We start from the raw sequence: 19,994 nt of genomic DNA, 5'->3' as shown, positions 1-19,994 counted from the left end.
TTTCGTATTTCTATTTGGAACTGAACACGTTTGTAGCATATTCAGTAGGGGCAAGTTTTAATACCGACAGACACACTGGATAGATCTAATTAAATAAATGAGAACATTAATTCCAAAGTAAAATAGAAACACATTTTTTTACCAGGCGTCGTCCTCGCCGTAGCCGTCGTATATGCGTAAGGTCCCCAATATCAAATTTATCCCTCATTTTCTGGTTGAAATAAGCACATCATGTCTTCTCAGGCCAAGCCAGTATATTTTATCCTGAATCCCGCATTCCGCATCCCGCCTAGATTTTAAACTGACTTATCTCGCCTCCCAACATGTGTTGACATTTCACATCGAAATGAACCTTCCATGCATGACGTGTTGCGATACTCAGTATCTTCTCGAAATATTTAGAAACCTCAAGCGGTTTTCGTAGTTTCACTTTCCAAAGCAAGTTCCACCGTGGTAAGTACAGCTCTAGCTAACTTTGCATCGTCTGGTTTCTATCTTAACCAGTTAGAATAATATATAGCTCGATTAAAATAGCCATGACATTCAGACAATCATAAAATGATGATCAATTCCAAGTTCCATCGTTTGCTAGTAAACAACAAAGCTTTTGGCTCTGTTATTTCTGATGTCTGTTTCCATGGGAAAACGACAGTTTGAAATCGATCAAATCGTAGTACTTTAGTACTTTATGGAGTGAAAACTGACGAAAAGTTGATTCACGGTCTTCCATATTTTGCAACAGAATGATGGCAAAAGTAACTTTCATTAGTTGCCTTGTTTCTCTTCAGAGCAAGTCAGTCTGTCTATGACAGGAACCAGCGTGGAATGTAAATTATATTAATCAGCGAACACAGCCGGTTTAATGGTAAACAGGAATGGTTTTTAAGCCCAAGAAGCTTCAAAAGAGCAAACAAAGATGCCAAGATTTATACTAAAAGGTCCAGGATTGTCAACAATGTTTCGTTTTTCGATCATACACAGTGCGTACACATACACATTTCTGTTGGTTAATCAATAAGACAGAACTGAGTTAACATTGGCCTATTGTGTTTTATGCATGGTTAAGCCGAAGAGCGAACAACATACAACAAAGAACTTTGTCTAGCTTGATAACCAGGTCACTGATTATTAAAAACCCAGTATACTTTGAAAGCTATTAGACTTTACTGTCTCTATTTAAAAAAGAATGCAGATAGGACAAAAATGTAAATGTATTTCTTCAGTCACTAAGTAACCGTGAATTGCCGTTTTTCATCTCACATCCCGTCCCTCAATATCAAATTTATCCCGCATTTCCTGGTTGAAATGAGAACATGCTTCTCAGGCCGAGATATTTTCATCCCGAATCCCACATCCTGCATCCTGCCTGGATTTTAAGCTTTTCCCGCATCCCGCCAAGGTTATGTTTTCAAACTCCAGAAACTTTAAAAATACATCCTCCATGCATGACGTATTATGATGATCCGTGTTTCCTTGAAATGTCTAGAACCCCTCAAGCAATTTTCGTAGTGTCACTTTCCAAAGCAAGTTCCGCCTTGGTAAGTACAGCTCTAGTTAACTTTGTATCGTCTGGTTTTTATCTTTACCAGTTAGATTAATGTATAGCTCGATTATGATGGCCACGACATTTAGACAGTCATAAAGTGATGATTAATTGCGAGCTGCATCGTTTGCCTTTACATAGCAAAGCATCGTTAATCTATAAGACAGAACTGAGTTTAAAACCTATTGTGTTTTATGCACAGTTGAGCCAAAGAGCGAACAACAAAGAACTTTGTCTAGCTTGATAACCATTTCGCTGATTATTAGCCATGGTCAAAGACCCAATATGCTCTAAAAGCTATTCGACTTTACCGTCAGTGTTTAGCAAGGAATGAGAATAGAAAAAATGTAACTTGCTTTCGAATGTTTCATCTGATTATTTTGCCGACCGTTTGAAACTTATTTCAATTTTAATTTGTTTTGGCCTCCTATTGTCTTGCAGGGAAACTCCCTCGGTGCTGTTTCAGTTTCTATTACTTTAGGTTCCACTTTTATCAGAAGACTGACAAACTGAACACGGTAAGTTTATAAACTGTAAGCTATTTGTGACTAGTAGCGTGCACATACCCAAGATCTAGAGTTTACACTGGAAGAGACTAATAGTGAATAGCCAATAGTGAGTCACGCGAATTATTAAGTAGCACGAATGACTGCGTGGGAGCACGTTTTGTGTAGTAATAATTCGCTAAAATATCTCCCTTTTGCTTATTTTCAGAGGAGCAGGTCCTGTTACTGACGTGTTAGTTTTGGTTTCACTCTGTTGACTCACGGAAACTAGTGAGTAAGGTAGTAGTAATCAAAGATTATAAATGCTTTCGACGCCGTCACTAATGTGGTGTAAACGACATTGCAAAAGGCCCTCTTGAAGGCCCTGTAGACACTTGAACACTGCGAGTTTTGCGTGACTTGAACACTGCGAGTTTTTGCGTTACATTATAATTCATTGTGTCATACATGTAGTATGTTCAGCTTTCTTGTGCGAGCCTGCAATGATTGTGGTTGCCTCGTGGTTAATAGAGTCCTACAGTTGGCCGCCATGTTTTGTAAGGACAGAGATTTGGTGATTAAAGCCTAGTATTTCTGCAGGCAATCGTCTTTTCTCATTTACAACAATTTAATCACCAGTCTCGATGGACAAAGTACTCCGTCCGGAGCGCCTGGAAACGGACCCTAGCAGTGGCGAAGCTTCGAAAGAATGGCTTCATTGGAAACGAACCTTCGATAACTTTTTGGCTGTCCTACCACAAAGAGACCTCGACAAGCTCTCGGTACTGGCGAATTACGTTTCTCCCTCAATCTTTCAACACATCGAGGAGTGCACCGACTATGAGGCAGCCGTAGAAATATTACAAGCTGTTTTTGTGAAACCTCGGAATGAAATCTTTGCCCGCCATATCCTTGCCACGAGGTGCCAGCAACCTCACGAAACTTTGGACGAATTCCTCCAAGCTCTGAAAACACTTACCAGGGATTGCAACTTCCAAAGTGTCACTGCTTCTAAATATTGCGAAGAAAGCATCCGTGACGCTTTTATCACTGGTTTACGGTCACCTTCAATCCGCCAGAGGTTACTGTAGAATAATACGCTAGATTTGAAGGCCATATTTGATCAAGCTCGTTCTCTGGAATTGGCTATGCGTAATTCCGAGTCCTACTCTGGTCCTCCTTCATCTGTCAATGCAGCCATTCCACCCACCACTACGGTGGATCAGGAACAGATAGATCCCAGCACGCTAGCTGCGTTAGGATCAAATGGCTCACCTCAAGCGACTACTTGTTTCTTCTGTGGAAACAGCAACCATCCTCGTTCAAAATGTCCTGCCCGTGATGCAGTTTGCTCTAATTGTCAGAAGAAGGGCCATTTTGCAAAAGTTTGCCGTGGAAAGAAGATGAGCAAGAATAAAGTTTCAGCTGCAGCCTGGTCTCCTACACTTGCCACAGTTGGTGCCCCTGAATCCCTTTCAAAGTCTTCAGGAACTGTAATCATCCAAGGACTGGAGGTCAAAGCCCTCTTTGATAGTGGTAGCACTGAAAGCTTTATTCATCCAAGGTTGGTAGAGAGGGTAGCTCGTACCGTTCATCCTTCATCTGGTACAGTATCCATGGCTACATCAGCATCTCGTACAGTTAGTATCACCGGTACCTGTGTCGCTGATCTCTCCTACCAAGGACGTAAATATGCAGATTACAAACTGTCCGTCTTGCCTGGACTTTGTGCTGACCTAATCCTTGGTCTTGATTTCCAATCCCAGCATTCAAGCGTCACTTTCCATTACGGGGGCTCTGAACCACCTTTGGCCGTCTGTGGTTTTAGTAAACTGAATATAGACCCACCTGAGCCATTTGCGAATCTGACTGCAGACTGCCATCCAATTGCCTCAAAGTCTCGAAGATACAGCCAAGAGGATTCCGCTTTTATTGACGAGGAAGTGAAAACATTACTCAAAGAAGGCATCGTTGAACCAAGCCTTTCACCATGGCGGGCACAAATCGTAGTGACTAAAGACGAGAATCACAGGAAGAGGCTAGCGATCGACTACTCGCAAACAATTAACAGGTTCACACTTCTAGATGCTTTCCCATTACCCAGAATAAGCGACATGGTCAACAAGATGGCCCAGTACAGAGTATTTAGCACAATCGACCTACGTAGTGCGTACCACCAAGTACCGCTTAAGAAGGAAGACAAGCCTTACACAGCCTTTGAAGCTCGAGGAAATCTCTATCAGTTCACTCGCCTGCCTTTTGGGGTCACCAATGGAGTAGCCTGTTTTCAGAGAGAGATGATGAAGTTTGTAGATGAGAATGATCTTGAGGCCAGCTTCCCTTACCTTGACAACGTTACTATTTGCGGCAAGGACCAAGAGGACCATGACACTAACATGGAACATTTTCTTGAAGCTGCCAAACGCAAGAACCTCTGTTATAACACTGAAAAGTGTATCTTCTCAACCCGGCGTCTCCCCGTCTTCGCATACATCATCGAAGAGGGTACCATACGGCCGGATCCTGATCGTCTACGGCCCCTGCGTGAACTCCCCGTTCCACATGACTCAAAGTCCATGAGCAGGTGTCTCGGGTTATTCTCCTATTATTCACAATGGATCCCAAGGTTCTCGGATCGAATCAAGCTAATTGCTTCTTGCAGGTCGTTCCCTCTGCCTCCGCCAGCTGTTGAAGCATTTGAAAGTCTCAAGAAGACGATAGAAGAAGCTGTTGTCACCGCTATTGATGAGACCATTCCCTTTGAATTCGAAACTGATGCGTCCGAAGTAGCGCTAGCAGCCACTCTCAACCAGAATGGAAAACCTGTCGCCTTCTTCTCGCGAACTCTTCAAGGCAGTGAATTCAGACCGCGGAGCTTCATTCATGAGCAGAGAGTTACGGGAATTCCTGTCTTCAAAAGGAGTAGCTTCAAGCCGAACTACCAGTTACAATCCAGAAGGAAATGGGCAAGCAGAGAGATGCAATGGTGTGATATGGAAAGCAGTTACTATGAGTTTGAAATCCAAGAACCTACCATTCAAGAACTGGCAGGATGTCCTCCCCGATGTGCTACACTCTGTTCGTTCTCTTTTGTGTACTGCCACCAATGAAACTCCACATGAGCGATTCTTTGGTTTCTCACGCCGATCGTCAGCTGGCGCCTCCATTCCCACCTGGGTAGCTACACCTGGCCCAGTGTACATTAAACGCCAGGTACGCACAAGTAAGATGGACCCTTTGGTCGATGAAGTGGAACTACTCCAGGCAAACCCTCACTATGCGCATGTGCGCTATCCTGACGGTAGGGAGACGACAGTGGCCACAAAGCACCTTGCACCCAACGGCCACATGGAAGTTGTCGAGGCCCAGCCAGCACCAGAATGTATGCCAGAGGAAGCAGAGAACTTGCCCCTTGACACACATGTGAGTGTTACGCCTGATGCAGAACCATCGTCTGTGCCCGAACCTGAACTTGAACCTGAACTTACACCAGTACTGAATTCAGAACCTGTACGTCGCTCCCAACGAGTTCGTCGTCCTGTAGTTAGACTTAATCTTTAAAGGACAGGGTGAATGTGGTGTAAATGACATTGCAAAAGGCCCTCTTGAAGGCCCTGTAGACACTTGAACACTGCAAGTTTTGCGTGACTTGAACACTGCGAGTTTTTGCGTTACATTATAATTCATTGTGTCATACATGTAGTATGTTCAGCTTTCTTGTGCGAGCCTGCAATGATTGTGGTTGCCTCGTGGTTAATAGAGTCCTACAGTTGGCCGCCATGTTTTGTAAGGACAGAGATTTGGTGATTAAAGCCTAGTATTTCTGCAGGCAATCGTCTTTTCTCATTTACAACAACTAATATATATACTTAAAATGATTTCACTTGCTGACTTTCAACCTCTGGCTATTACTAAAATCAACATTTTTCATCAGCAATCGAGGTTTTACAGACAGATATATTTTTATTTTGAGGTCCGCCGTATAAAATACGATTTGTTGATACGTTGCGTGACGGCGCCTGTTTCCGTAGACTCACAAAAATATTTACATAAGCCTTCTAATTTCGCGCTAAAGATTTTCACATTAACTGGTAATCGGTTTCAGCGTCAAAGCTAATTTGTAAAAGTGCGTTTTTAACGTACATTATTTTAAGCTTGAAGCACAAATGTAAGCAAACATTTGCAATCGCGAACTGGTTTATCGTAAACATTCGAAGGAGCGATTATCGCGTCTATGAAAAAAATAGCTCCGCACTGCGTACTTGTGTGTGCGTAACGTCCTTTTTTCTTTTTTTGAATATTACGGGTTGAGGAAATTAAACTGGGATGCTTATTGGAAACGAGCGTCTTTATCGGGATAGGGTGCTGTTCCCTTTCTTTTTCGCTTTTTTTTTTTTGCCTCCCGATCCCTACCACGTCCCCGTTTACGCCCGCAACATAGGGTACTGATTTGTTGGTATGTTTAGATAATAGTTAGTCTACTTACGTTAGTCCGTTAGCGCCACTATTACGTCACGTTGTATCGTGTCATGCATGCTCTAATTCCCAGAAAATGACGATCGAATCAATGACATCAAAAAGTGTAGGGTCTAGATTTTCCTCCACATCACTCGTTTTCCCTGTATACACTTTGTAGCACATCATTTGTGTCAACCAAAGCATCACCTCATTAATTTCACATTTTTTAATTGGGTAACGACATGTTTCAATTTTGGCATGAGAATTAACGTCTTGACTCCGAGAACTGTAGAAAATTCTCCACAATACGACATTGTTATCCGTAATTGAGGCCACGCACATCATATTTCATAACGGATCCTTAAAACGTGATAAGGCTTCCTGTGCATTCACGAAATGCTTCTGAAAGCCGATTCTTGACCGGTATTGTTCGTATACTAACTTTTGGTCTTGAAAAAGCAACAACAGGGTGTCTGTTAACCCTATTCAAGTGTATTTCTAACAATTCAAGTACAATGCAAGTGCAATACAGTCGTTTTTAGTTTCTGACAATCCCTGACAACATGCTTGACTTTGAAATGCTTCCTACATCAATCTGTTCAAGCCCATATAAATGCTGGCTAGCGAAATTACAATGACACCCTTCGCTCTATAGAGCAACCCGCGCCGAACATTCAGGCCGATAAATTTTAGCTCGCGAAAGCGTACCAGCCCCTGTGCAACCTGCACTAACCACATCAAACTACAGCCAATGAAACATAGCTGTTCCCACGGTAAACACCCCAAAGCCATGGCGATTCAAAATCGTGTTCATGAACATAAAAAATAAACTATAGCTGGTTTTCACATGACGTCACTAAAATTCGAACTACAAAACTATTGATCTTCCTGAGATTTTACTTAAATGATGTATAAGAGCAGCTGAAAACTAATATTCATACAAATTTTCGCTCCGAATGGGTTCTTAGTTTTGTGATACATTACGCCTGAATTTCTAAGCTTTTGCGTGACGCGGCATTTACATGACGGCCTAGAGAGCTGTCATGATGGTTAAAAAAGTGACTTATTTCGGGGAACTTGGCTATCTGAACAGTTCATGTTAATGTTTTAGAGTTCCTCGAGGGATAAATTCACGCTTTTGTAGCGAAACTCGGTGACAGATGTTTCTGTTGGTTTCCGGCCGCCATGTTGGTGCCTATATGGATGGGCACCAGCATGGCGTCTCCATACAAATCTCTATAAATTTGGGTAAAAAATTTCTTCGCATATCTCGCATAAGAAAAATTGCTGTGACCAGAATTTTGGCGAGAGTCTTTGCATATTTGCCTTCTTTCATATCCCAGATTCTGGACTTTATCTATTGACCGGTTTTGATTTTTATTTTGATCTATTTTGAATTGCGTGAAACTGAAAACCAGCAATAAACCACGAGGTAGTCTTTAGATGCTCAGACTTACTCTCACCACAACGAAAACCTTGAGGTGTGTGATAGTCTTTGCCCATATGACATGTGACGTCATTCAAAATGAGGCAGAAAACGTAGACGTTCGAAGAAAAAATGTCTAAATAGGTCACCTTGAAACCCCAGTATACCCGAGATTATGAACTGCGTCCTGCGAACGCAAAAAAGTTCAGCTTTGTCATTCATAGTCCCTCGATATCAAATTTATCTCGCATTTCCTGCTTGAAATGAGCACCTGTTGCTCAGGCCACATCCCGCCTGCTTATTTTCAGCTTTTCTCGCCTCCCGCAAAGCTTATGTTTTGACACTCTAAAACCTTCGACATACATCCGTCCATGCATGACGTAGTATGATAATCAGTGTTTCATAGAAATATCTAAAACTCCCTCCAGCGGTTTTCGTATTTTCACTTTAAAAAGCTAAGTTTCGCCGTGGTAAGTACAGCTCTTCAGTGCTAACTTTTCATCGTCTGGTTTCTATCTTAACCAGTTAGAATAAAATATAGCTCGATTACGATATCGCCCATATTCAGACAATCATAAAGAGGGGATTAATTACAAGCTCTACCGCTTTCTAGTAGATAACAAAGTTTATGGCTCTGTCAGATCTGATTTCTGTTACCATTGGGAAAACGAAAGTATGAATTCGTCCAAATCGCACAAAGTATATTATAAAGTGCAAACTGATGAAAAGTTAATTCACGGTCTTCCATATTTTACAGCAGATCGATGGCAAAAGCAGCTTTCACGAGAGATTCATGCGATTTATGCTGGATGGTCTAGGACTGTGAAAAATCTTTCGCTTTGCGATCATGAACAGTTCATTTAAAATTACTTAAGAGAAACAGTTACGTTGGTTAACCAATAAGTCAGAACTGAGTTAACACCTATAGTGTTTTATGCACGGTTAAACCAAACAGCGAAGAACAACAGACAACAAAGAAATTTGTCTAGCTTGATAACCATTACACTGATTATTAGATATAGTCAAACACTCAATGTACTTTGAAAGCTATTAGACTTAACGGTCAGTATTTGACAAAGAGTGCAGATAGGAAAGACAAAATGTAACATATTTTCGAATGTTTTTATTTAATTGTTTTGCTCAACGTTTAAAATATATTTCAATTTTATATTGTTTTGACTTCCTATTGGACCTCTCATTGTCTTGCAGGAAAACCCCCCAGTGTTGTTTCAGTTTCTATCACCGTTGTTTCACTTTCATCACAAGACCGAGAAACTGAACACGGTAAGTTTATAAACTGTAAGCTGTCTGTGCATGACTGATAGCGTTGAGTGCGCATATAATAAGTACAGCTGATTTTTAGTACTTTAAATTTACACTAGGAGAGGTTTGCATGAATCGCGTGGCTGCTTTTCTTTTTCTTGTAAGAGTTATTAGTGAGAAACGCGAACATTACGTCACGCGAATAATTGTTTGGAAGCATCGTTTGCGCAGTAATAATTTGCTAAACTTTTCCCCCTCTTCTACGTTTCAGAGAAAAAGGTCCTGTTATTGACGCCTAGTCATTTTGGTTTCATTGTGGTCGACTCACCAAAACCAGTGAGTATAAATCACTATTTTGATAGCCTTGTTATCCATAGTAGACGGAAATCATTAAGTAAACTGTTTGCAGTCGATCTAATTTTTGAATGCAAAGAAAGAACCTGGGAGAATTTGTTGCCGTAGCATCGACCGTAATCAGGAATCACTTTTAACTTTAACGTCATGTTATTAAAGACTAATTTGAACCAGTTATAGTTAATGACGCTGCTGTGACCGAAACGCGATTGGAAAACTGTCTTACAAACTAATTAGTGTTTCCAAACACTGCCGAAAGGTAAATTTACTTCTCCAGGCATTGAGTGACTGAGATTTGCTGTTTTTTATCCCACATCCCGCCCCTCAATATCAAATTCATCCCGCATTTCCTGGTTGAAATGAGCACATGCTGCTCAGGCCAAGATATTTTTATCCCGAATCCTACATCCCGCATTCAACATCCCGCCGTGATTTTCAGCTTATCTTGCATATCCCGCCAAGTCTACGCCAACTTCAAAATGGCATATTCCGCCAACTTCAAAATAGATCTTCCATGCATGACGTATTAGGATAATCAGTGTTATCTCGAGATATCGAGAACCCATCAAGTGGTTTTCGTAGTTTCACTTTGCATCGTCTGGTGTCTTAACCAGTTAGAATAATATAGAGCTCGATTATAATAGCCACGACCTTCAGCCAATCATGCAGTGATAATAAATCCCAAACTCAATTGTTTGTTGTGAGAAAGAGAAAGTTTTTAGTTCTGTCAATTGATATTGTTACCATGAGACGGCGGCAGAAGGAACTCAATGAAATCGTGCAAAGTAACTTATGAAATGAGGACTCGCATATAACAAACATGAAGAATTACAACAGAACGATGGCAAAAGCCATTCGTCTTTAGTTGTCGTATTTGTCTTGTGAGCAAGTCAGTTAGTTTCCATGAAAGGAAGGCGAGGAATGTAAACTTTATTCATTAATCAACTCATAGTTAGTAGAGGGGCATATAGTTTTAAAACTTGACAAACTTCAAAAGAGCAAACAAAGATGCCACGATTTATGTTGGAAGGTCCACACAGTAAACAGTCTTTCGTTTTGAGATTGTATATAATAGGCATAAACCACGTAACCGAAACTTTTCAGTTGAATTATAAAGTCTGTGAACAGAAATAATTACCTATTGTGTTTAAAGCACGATCAAGACCGAAATGAAAACAAAACCATACAACAAAGGACTTTGTTGGGCTTAATAATCATTTCAATCTATTAACTATAGTCAACAACGCAATATGCTTTAAAAGGCATTGGATTTTGCCATCAGTAATTAATTCCACTATTTAATTTGCATTTGTTTTTGCTCTTCAGTCTCTATCACTTTTGATTTAATTTCGTCCAAGGATCGAGAGACTGCACACGGTAAGTTTGTAAACTTTAAGCTGTTCGTGATTGATACTGTTTCATACACATAAAACGTGTATTTGAAAGCGATGCTTAATAGTTTCAATTTACACTGAAAGAGATTTTTTATGAATCGCGTGACTGATTTTCTTCAGTTTTTGAGTGCTGTAAGTCACGCGAAGAAATAAATCAAACGAATTCTTTTTTGGAGGTACTGTTTTGGAGTAAAAATCTGCTTAACTTTTCCCACTTGACAATTTTTACAGGAAATATTATCGTTTTCGGCGCATATTGGTTTTTGTTCCATACTAGTGACTCAGCAAAAGTGGTGAGTGCAAATCAGATTTAGCTTTGTTATTCATATTGGACTGAAATCATCACGTTAACTTTCACAGTCGCTCTGCACTTTCGAGGAAAAAAAGGGGGACTTTCGCGAGCTCAATGACTGGAGAAAACGGGAAACATTAAACAGTTAAATTATCACCGTCATTTGAGTAGAGTAGCCAGAACTGGAATTAGCAGTCGCACACCAGATACATAGTTTTATTATATATTTTTTTAAAAAAATATGAATGTGACTGAGGTCGGCTATGTTCAGTGTGATTTTCTTTTACTGATCGGACGCAATCTGCACGACCACATTTTTATTAATAGGCTAGAGTAGAGATTTTGAAGGACTCAAGACTGATAAAATAATTTTGGGATCGATAAAAAGTCATAACAATACTTAGCTAAAAAAAAAGAAAGACAAGTAAGCAGCCTCAACTTTAACGGTGATTTTTGCTGGAAAAAAAAAAATGAAAAACAAAAAGGCAAATGCAACTCTAAGAAAAAAACGCATTACCCTGAAATGATCAACACGACGGTTTTCACACACGCCAAGACAACTAACTGCATTCAACCAACGGCCTCGTATCTTCATCAGTTTTCTTTTGTTTAGATTGGGACTATTTCTGCTCCCCTATGAAAAAATCCATAACAGGACTACCCCCAGCTTTGAATTCACCATTACCTACTTAGACAACCAGGTACAAAGACGTACACAAATATATTATTACTCGAAATAGCTACAAATCTTGATTCCTGTTATCCGCTTGATAGGGCCTATAGAAAGGGACGCCATGGGCATCATAACAGACATTTTACAAGCCATCTCTATTGGCTTGGTGGTTGCTACTTTCCTTCCCAACACTGATCGTGGTCTAAAGGCCATTGAGGTCTGCCAAGAATGTTTGATCTGCCTAAATCACGAAGTACTAAAAGCGGGAGAACTTTTCAATTTAATCAACATTTGCATTTATCAAACTTTTTTCATTGCGTATTGTCATATCCCTGATTATACAAAAGCCTTAATCTACGGCAGGGAACTTCTTGAAATTTACCGCAAGTGTAGTAAAAAAGACGAGGAAAGGAATCTAACAATAACAATGGCTGAAATATGTAAACAGCAATATAGATACAAAGAAGCAAAGGAACTTTATGAGAAAGCCATAAAAATCATGAGGGAAATGGGTGACAAAAAGGGAGAAGCCACTTCGTACGGAAACTTGGGAACTCTGTTATTATCTCTTTCTAAATACGACAAAGCTAAAAAATATCTTGACAGAGCACCTGCCATCAGAATACAAATTGGCGACAAAGAAGGAGAAGTAGCAGATTATGGAAACTTAGGAACTGTGTTTCAATCTCTTGGTGAATATCACAAAGCCAAAGAATATCTTGAGAAAGCACTTGCCATTACAATACAAATTGGTGACAAAGAAGGAGAAGCAGCAGCTTACGGAAACTTAGGAACTGTGTTTCAATCTCTTGGTGAATATCACAAAGCCAAAGAATATCTTGAGAACGCACTTCCCATTACAATACAAATTGGTGACAAACAAGGAGAAGCAGCATTTTACGGAAACTTAGGAACTGTGTTTGAATCTCTTGGTCAATATCACAAAGCCAAAGAATATCTTGAGAAAGCACTTGCCATTAGAATACAAATCGGTGACAAAGAAGGAGAAGCAGCAGATTACGGAAGCTTAGGAACTGTGTTTAAATCTCTTGGTGAATATCACAAAGCCAAAGAATATCTTGAGAACGCACTTCTCATTACAATACAAATTGGTGACAAACAAGGAGAAGCAGCATTTTACGGAAACTTAGGAACTGTGTTTGACTCTCTTGGTGAATATCACAAAGCCAAAGAATATCTTGAGAAAGCACTTGCCATTAGAATACAAATCGGTGACAAAGAAGGAGAAGCAGCAGATTACGGAAGCTTAGGAACTGTGTTTAAATCTCTTGGTGAATATCACAAAGCCAAAGAATATCTTGAGAAAGCACTTGCCATTAGAATACAAATTGGTGACAAACAAGGAGAAGCAGCAGATTACGGAAACTTAGGAACTGTGTTTGAATTTCTTGGTCAATATCAAAAAGCCAAAGAATATCTTGAGAAAGCACTTGCCATTGGAATAGAAATTGGTGACAAAGAAGGAGAGGCAGCAGATTACGGAAACTTAGGAACTGTGTTTGACTCTCTTGGTGAATATCACAAAGCCAAAGAATATCTTGAGAAAGCACTTGCCATTAGAATACAAATTGGAGACAAAGAAGGAGAAGCAGCAGTTTACGGAAACTTAGGAAGTGTGTTTCACTCTCTTGGTAAGTATGACAAGGCTAAAGAATATCTTGAGAAAGCTCTTGCCATCAAAATACAAATTGGTGACAAACGGGGAGAAGCCACTTCAAACGGAAACTTGGGAACTGTGTTTTTATCTCTTGGTGAATATCACAAAGCCAAAGAATATCTTGACAAAGCACTTTCCATTAGAATGCAAATTGGTGACAAAGAAGGAGAAGCAGCAGATTACGGAAACTTAGGAACTGTGTTTGAATCTCTTGGTCAATATCACAAAGCCAAAGAACATCTGGAAAAAGCACTTGCCATTAGAATACAAATTGGTGACAAACAAGGAGAAGCAGCAGTTTACGGAAACTTAGGAACTGTGTTTCACTCTCTTGGTGAATATTACAAGGCTAAGGAATATCTTGAGAAAGCACTTGCCATTAGAATACAAATTGGTGACAAACAAGGAGAAGCAGCACATTACGGAAACTTAGGAACTGTGTTTACATTTCTTGGTGAATATCACAAAGCCAAAGAATATCTTGAGAACGCACTTGCCATTAGAATACAAATTGGTGACAAAGAAGGAGAAGCAGCAGATTACGGAAATTTGGGATCTGTGTTTAACTCTCTTGGTGAATATCACAAGGCCAAAGAATATCTTGAGAAAGCACTTGCCATTAGAATACAAATTGGTGACAAAGAAGGAGAAGCAGCAGATTACGGAAATTTGGGATCTGTGTTTAACTCTCTTCGTGAATATGACAAGGCCAAACAATATCTTGAGAAAGCTCTTGCCATCAAAATACAAATTGGTGACAAACGGGGTGAGGCCACTTCAAACGGAAACTTAGAAACTGTGTTTCAATCTCTTGGTCAATATCACAAAGCCAAAGAATATCTTGAGAAAGCACTTGCCATTACAATACAAATTGGTGACAAACAAGGAGAAGCAGCAGATTACGGAAACTTAGGAACTGTGTTTAAATCTCTTGCTGAATATCACAAAGCCAAAGAATATCTGGAAAAAGCACTTGCCATTAGAATACAAATTGGTGACAAAGAAGGAGAAGCAGCAGATTACGGAAACTTAGGAACTGTGTTTAAATCTCTTGCTGAATATCACAAAGCCAAAGAATATCTGGAAAAAGCACTTGCCATTAGAATACAAATTGGTGACAAAGAAGGAGAAGCAGCAGATTACGGAAACTAAGGAACTGTGTTTCAATCTCTTGGTGAATATCACAAAGCCAAAAAATATCTTGAGAAAGCACTTGCCATTAGAATACAAATTGGTGACAAACAAGGAGAAGCAGCAGATTACGGAAACTTAGGAATTGTGTTTCAATCTCTTGGTGAATATGACAAGGTTAAAGAATATTTTGAGAAAGCTCTTGCCATTACAATACAAATTGGTGACAAAGAAGGAGAAGCCACTTCAAACGGAAACTTAGGAACTGTGTTTGAATCTCTTGGTCAATATCACAAAGTTAAAGAATATCTTGAGAAAGCACTTGCCATTACAATACAAATTGGTGACAAACAAGGAGAAGCAGCAGATTACGGAAACTTAGGAACTGTGTTTGAATCTCTTGGTCAATATCACAAAGCCAAAGAATATCTTGCGAGAGCACTTGCCATTACAATACAAATTGGTGACAAACAAGGAGAAGCAGCAGGTTACGGAAGCTTAGGAACTGTGTTTCAATTTCTTGGTGAATATCACAAAGCCAAAGAATATCTTGAGAAAGCACTTGCCATTAGAATACAAATTGGTGACAAACAAGGAGAAGCAGCAGATTACGGAAACTTGGGAACTGTGTTTCAATCTCTTGGTGAATATCACAAAGCCAAAGAATATCTTGAGAAAGCACTTGCCATCAGAATACAAATTGGTCACAAAAAAGGAGTAGCAGCAGATTACGGAAACTTAGAACTGTGTTTGAATCTCTTGGTCAATATCACAAAGCCAAAGAATATCTTGAGAGAGCACTTGCCATTACAATACAAATTGGTGACAAAGAAGGAGAAGCAGCAGATTACGGAAGCTTAGGAACTGTGTTTAAATCTCTTGGTGAATATCACAAAGCCAAAGAATATCTTGAGAAAGCACTTGCCATTAGAATACAAATTGGTGACAAACAAGGAGAGGCAGCAGATTACGGAAACTTAGGAACTGTGTTTGAATCTCTTGGTCAATATCAAAAAGCCAAAGGATATCTTGAGAAAGCACTTGCCATTGGAATACAAATTGGTGTCAAAGAAGGAGAGGCAGCAGATTACGGAAACTTAGGAACTGTGTTTAAATATCTTGGTGAATATGACTAAGCGCGAAAATATCTTGAGAAAGCACTTGCCATTAAAATACAAATTGGTGACAAAGAAGGAGAAGCAGCAGATTACGGAAACGTAGGAGTATTGTATCAATCTGTTGGTGAATATGTCATGGCTGAAGATTATATTGAGAGGGCATTGTCAATTAGTCGAGACATTGAAGACTTAGAAAAAGAGTTCCCATGTCTCTCTCATCTTTCATTGGTGAAGTTATGCCGATATAAGATCCAGGAAGCGTTTGACTGTCTGTTTTTGAGTATGAACAGAAGCGAAACTTTACGAAGTTTGTTAGGGGACAACGACGATTTTAAGGTATCGTCTTCAGATGGTCGCTATTTTCTCTACCGGGATCTTAGTGCATTCCTTTGTTTTTCGGGAAATCCGAACCATGCACTTTATGTTTTAGAGCGGGCTCGGGCTAGAGCATTAGCAGACTTGATGGCAACTCAGTATTCTCTTAAAAGCCAAGTTTCAGCTGATCCGCAATCGTGGATTGGTGTTGAAAATATTATGAAAAAAGAAAGTAACTCCTCTTGTCTGTACATTTCTTATTATAATAATGATCTGTTTTTCTGGATTCTTAAGACAAGAGGAATCATTCAGTTCCGAAGAATAACAGTGGATGAGAAACTAGTTGGTGCCGGACCAGTTGACAAGTTACATGATTTCTTCGCAAAAAGCTTTCGGAGCTTTGCTGTTTTATCCGAGGAAGATTGCGAAGATCGATCTTTAAGTGACGTTGAGAACCTCGCAGCATTAAGACTTATAGAGGAAGAAGATGAAGAAAGTCAAAACTCCGAATCGAGCGTTTCTTTGTACTACAGAGCGTTAATCCGTCCGGTAGCTGATCTACTTGAGGAGCCCGAGCTCATTGTTGTTCCTGATCGCTTCTTAAACCAAGTTCCATTTCCAGCGTTAACAGATGAAGGCGGGAGGTATTTATCAGAGAAATTCAGAATCCGCATCGTTCCTTCTTTGACGACTCTCAAGCTCATTCAGGACAGTCCTGTATACTATCACAGTCAGACTGGTGCTCTGATAGTGGGGGATCCAGTTGTCGGTACGGTGCGTTACAAAGGAACGAAAACCTGGGTTTCTAGGTTACCCTGTGCAGGAAATGAAGCAGCCAGGATTGGACGACTGCTAGGTGTTCAACCTTTGTTGGGACGGCAGGCAACAAAGCAGGCGGTACTTGACGGGCTACATTCAGTGAGTCTTATACATTTTGCAGCCCATGGTAATGCCGAAAGAGGAGAAATTGCCCTTTCTCCAGTAGGACCTCCTAACAGGGTTCCAGAAGAAGAAGATTACCTATTGACGATTTCTGACATTGCAAAAGTTCAACTGCAAGCTAGACTGGTGGTAATTAGCTACTGTCATAGTGCACGTGGGCAGATTAGAGCCGAAGGAGTCGTTGGGATCGCTCGAGCGTTCTTAGGATCCGGTGCACGGTCCGTTTTGGTGGCTCTATGGGCCATAAGTGACGAAGCAACAGAGCAGCTAATGTGTCGTTTCTACGAGCATCTTGTTCGTGGGGAGAGTGCCAGTGAATCTCTTCACCAGGCCATGAAATGGATGAGAGGTAACGGCTTTAACAACGTTCTCGATTGGGCGCCCTTTATGCTGATTGGAGACAACGTGACATTTGACTTTGGGACATAAACGGTAAGTATTTTTTAGAACCAAAACGCTTTTTTGGCGGAGGGAGGGGAGGGGCAAGCTAATAAACGTTAGCGAAACTGTCGCCATTTCATGTCATAAGTTACGAGATCCAAATCCTGCTAGACATGTCAACAACGGTTTTTGAAATCGTTTGCATTTAGAACACTCGCGCAACGATTTCATGTGTTGGTAGTTCTCTCACAGCCTCGCCCTCGCCAATGAAGCGTGAGTGTTTATGCTAACCATGTAGATCATCAACTGGACAAACAGTGGAATTTACAGACGTTTTTGTTTGATACTTTTCAGCAATAACCTCTAACAACTGAGTGCGCACTCTGATCATGAGTGTCTGTGTAGCCAAGGATTATTTTCCTGTCCTTACAGAAACGCATGGTAACAGCTACGTTTCCAGGCTTTTAAGCGTTGTAATTTAAGATTGCGCTCACATGCATCAAATAAACACTGTTTAAATTCTTGCCACTTTTTCTCCGTGTGAGATGTCCTTCGAATACAGACAATTTTGAATCAAATGGACGAGTTACGTTTTTCAAGAAATAACTCCGTGGCAAGGAACGAGAAAGGAAAGTCATAGCTAGAGATCAGAAAGTGAGTAGCCATTAGTTAAAGATCATCAACACATTGTCCGGAAGACAGGTAATGAGTATAGACCAATCGTCTTGATGTGACACTAAATTCTCAGAACTTACGTTAACAAAACTATATGGTAATTGAGTAGAGAGAATTAATTTTCTCTGAGTGTTTTTTTAAGCCTAAATCTCTTCGATTTAACCCACTGTCGCCGCTAAGCGACCTGTGGTTCAGTGTCGGTTGCACGTTAAGGGCCTACTTACATGGTGAAAAGTTGTCCCTGTTGAGAATGTTTCCCACTCACCCCTCCCGCGACCCACTGTTACCGAGCGATTATAATGTATGAAAAATTAAAATTTCCTTCTTACCAAGCCTAGAATTTGCCTTCTCCTTCAGGATAAGTGTTTGCTTGATTCCAGTTGTTTTTCACCTCGAAGTCACCTCGCGCACGACACAACTTCTGACTAGCGATTTAAACAGTGCGCCATTACTTTTAAAAAGTGTCGTTTATGGTATCATATTAAAAGTTCCATTTTTTAAATTGTTCGTGGGGATGAGTTTTCTCTTTGTGTTTTCGTCACTCAGTTTTTTGACTTTTATTAATGTCCAGGAACTCAACAAACAAAAACACAACTGAGCAGGAAAAGTACTTTGCTGAAGCGTATTGGATTGTTTGCAGATTCTGTTCATTTGCAAAACGCATCAATCACTGAGTTTAAGTAGTCCAGTTAAGAAAGCTGTGTTTGAATGCTTGATAAATGATACTGATCTCCTTGTAATACCATTTAATTTAATTTGCCTCACGCAAATATCTTGTATTACTTTAGAATATGCGCCTACTGGCGCCTCGAGAACTGATGATGACATTAGGGTAGTTACTGTCTCTATAGTTATATTAATGCGTTTGAAATTTAATTGAATCTAAATTTAGCACTAGATAGTTTTTGATGTGTGTTCTAGTGCCTCTTGTAAATAAAGTGAGATCATTTTTAACAGCACACAGTTTACTCACTATCCCCTTTCTTATCGGTTCAGAGCTGTAGTCCAGACTGGAAACCATGCATTCCTGGTTTGCCTTCACTAATCTGCAGCAGCTAAGTAAATGCATGCCGGGATCAAGGGCATGATTTCAGGGAGTTAACGCGCGGTATCTGAGTATCTTGTATATTTGCACACAAAAAATTATAAATTTTTCTATATTGTATTTTCCGCAACGGTAATTAAGAGGATCATTTCTTAGAAACAATGTAAACTATTAACCTGTTACTAACCTAGCTTACTTACACCGTACTGGGGAATAATGGCCCAAGGTCGTTGCATTACGGACAGAGCGAAGCGAGGTCCATACGATAACGACCGCGCGAAGGCCAATATTCCCCAGTACGGCTCGAGCAAGCTAGGTTAGTAAGTAGTTTATTAATAAAGTGTATTATCGTTTGTCTCACGATGCAGTCACTTGAGATGTAGATCGCGACGTTTCGACTGCTTACTGCTAGTCTTCTTCAGGCGATAAGGTCGACTGATTGCACGGTACCATTTATATCACAAAGGTCGGCTGTGATTGGTGCATTTCGATCCTCCTATTGTTCCATTGTTCCGGCGAGTAGCTGTTCCGTCAGCGGTCCGCTGTTGTACCGTTCTCCTGTTGTTGTGTTTCTTGATCGTGGGTATCCATGCTTCAGGAATTTCAATTCCACTATCCCTGTTGATGTTATTAGGGTGAAGTCTTATGTGAATAGCTTCCTTCACCCTACGTGTGTACCAGTGAGGATCTCAATCAATAAACTTGACATCATTGCAGATAGGATAGTGGCCGGTCTCGTGGGTGTGTTCAGAAACGTTGGAGGTCTGGGTACGGGCGAGTTGTATATCCCTGTCGTGTTCTTTGATGCTCTCCTGCATAGA

The 19,994-nt window shown here is 40.3% G+C and overlaps 4 protein-coding genes across 6 annotated transcripts in view; all 4 read left to right on the top strand.

The window, feature by feature from the left end:
• The first annotated feature begins 2,672 nt into the window (after nt 1–2,672).
• On the top strand, nt 2,673–3,119 carry LOC149107875 (uncharacterized). The gene has a single exon (XM_089296153.1). It carries the CDS (start codon nt 2,673–2,675, stop codon nt 3,117–3,119), a length of 447 nt encoding a protein of 148 aa, XP_089152279.1.
• A 2,021-nt stretch (nt 3,120–5,140) lies between these two features.
• LOC149107874 (uncharacterized) lies at nt 5,141–5,861 on the top strand. Its single transcript, XM_089295986.1, has one exon. The coding sequence runs from the start codon at nt 5,257–5,259 to the stop codon at nt 5,587–5,589; it is 333 nt and encodes a 110-aa protein (XP_089152112.1). The 5' UTR covers nt 5,141–5,256; the 3' UTR covers nt 5,590–5,861.
• Nucleotides 5,862–12,009: 6,148 nt separating this feature from the next.
• On the top strand, nt 12,010–15,482 carry LOC149107873 (uncharacterized). Its single transcript, XM_089295946.1, has one exon. The coding sequence runs from the start codon at nt 12,010–12,012 to the stop codon at nt 14,716–14,718; it is 2,709 nt and encodes a 902-aa protein (XP_089152072.1). The 3' UTR covers nt 14,719–15,482.
• A 465-nt stretch (nt 15,483–15,947) lies between these two features.
• Nucleotides 15,948–19,994, top strand: part of LOC149107871 (tetratricopeptide repeat protein 28-like) — a 34,863-nt gene continuing 30,816 nt past the window's right edge. For 2 of the 3 annotated variants that reach the window (XM_089295921.1, XM_089295920.1), the window contains exon 1: nt 15,948–17,504. In XM_089295921.1, the coding sequence (XP_089152047.1) occupies nt 15,951–17,501 (1,551 nt within the window). In that variant the 5' untranslated portion in view covers nt 15,948–15,950 and the 3' untranslated portion in view covers nt 17,502–17,504. Of the gene's footprint in view, nt 17,505–17,807; nt 19,088–19,994 lie in introns of those variants that run through there. The other variant, XM_089295919.1, reaches the window with a different exon arrangement.

The sequence above is a fragment of the Orbicella faveolata genome, unplaced genomic scaffold (genome assembly GCF_042242905.1).
Source record: "Orbicella faveolata isolate gen_17 unplaced genomic scaffold, um_ofav_v1 contig_26, whole genome shotgun sequence".
NCBI classification, from domain to species: Eukaryota; Metazoa; Cnidaria; class Anthozoa; order Scleractinia; family Merulinidae; genus Orbicella; species Orbicella faveolata.
This window is presented reverse-complemented; position numbering and strand designations above follow the sequence as displayed.

Bases quoted from the DNA above. Each gene is read 5' to 3' on its own strand.
- LOC149107875 (XM_089296153.1), top strand. From the start codon at position 2,673: ATGGACAAAGTACTCCGTCCGGAGCGCCTGGAAACGGACCCTAGCAGT.
- LOC149107874 (XM_089295986.1), top strand. From the start codon at position 5,257: ATGGACCCTTTGGTCGATGAAGTGGAACTACTCCAGGCAAACCCTCAC.
- LOC149107873 (XM_089295946.1), top strand. From the start codon at position 12,010: ATGGGCATCATAACAGACATTTTACAAGCCATCTCTATTGGCTTGGTG.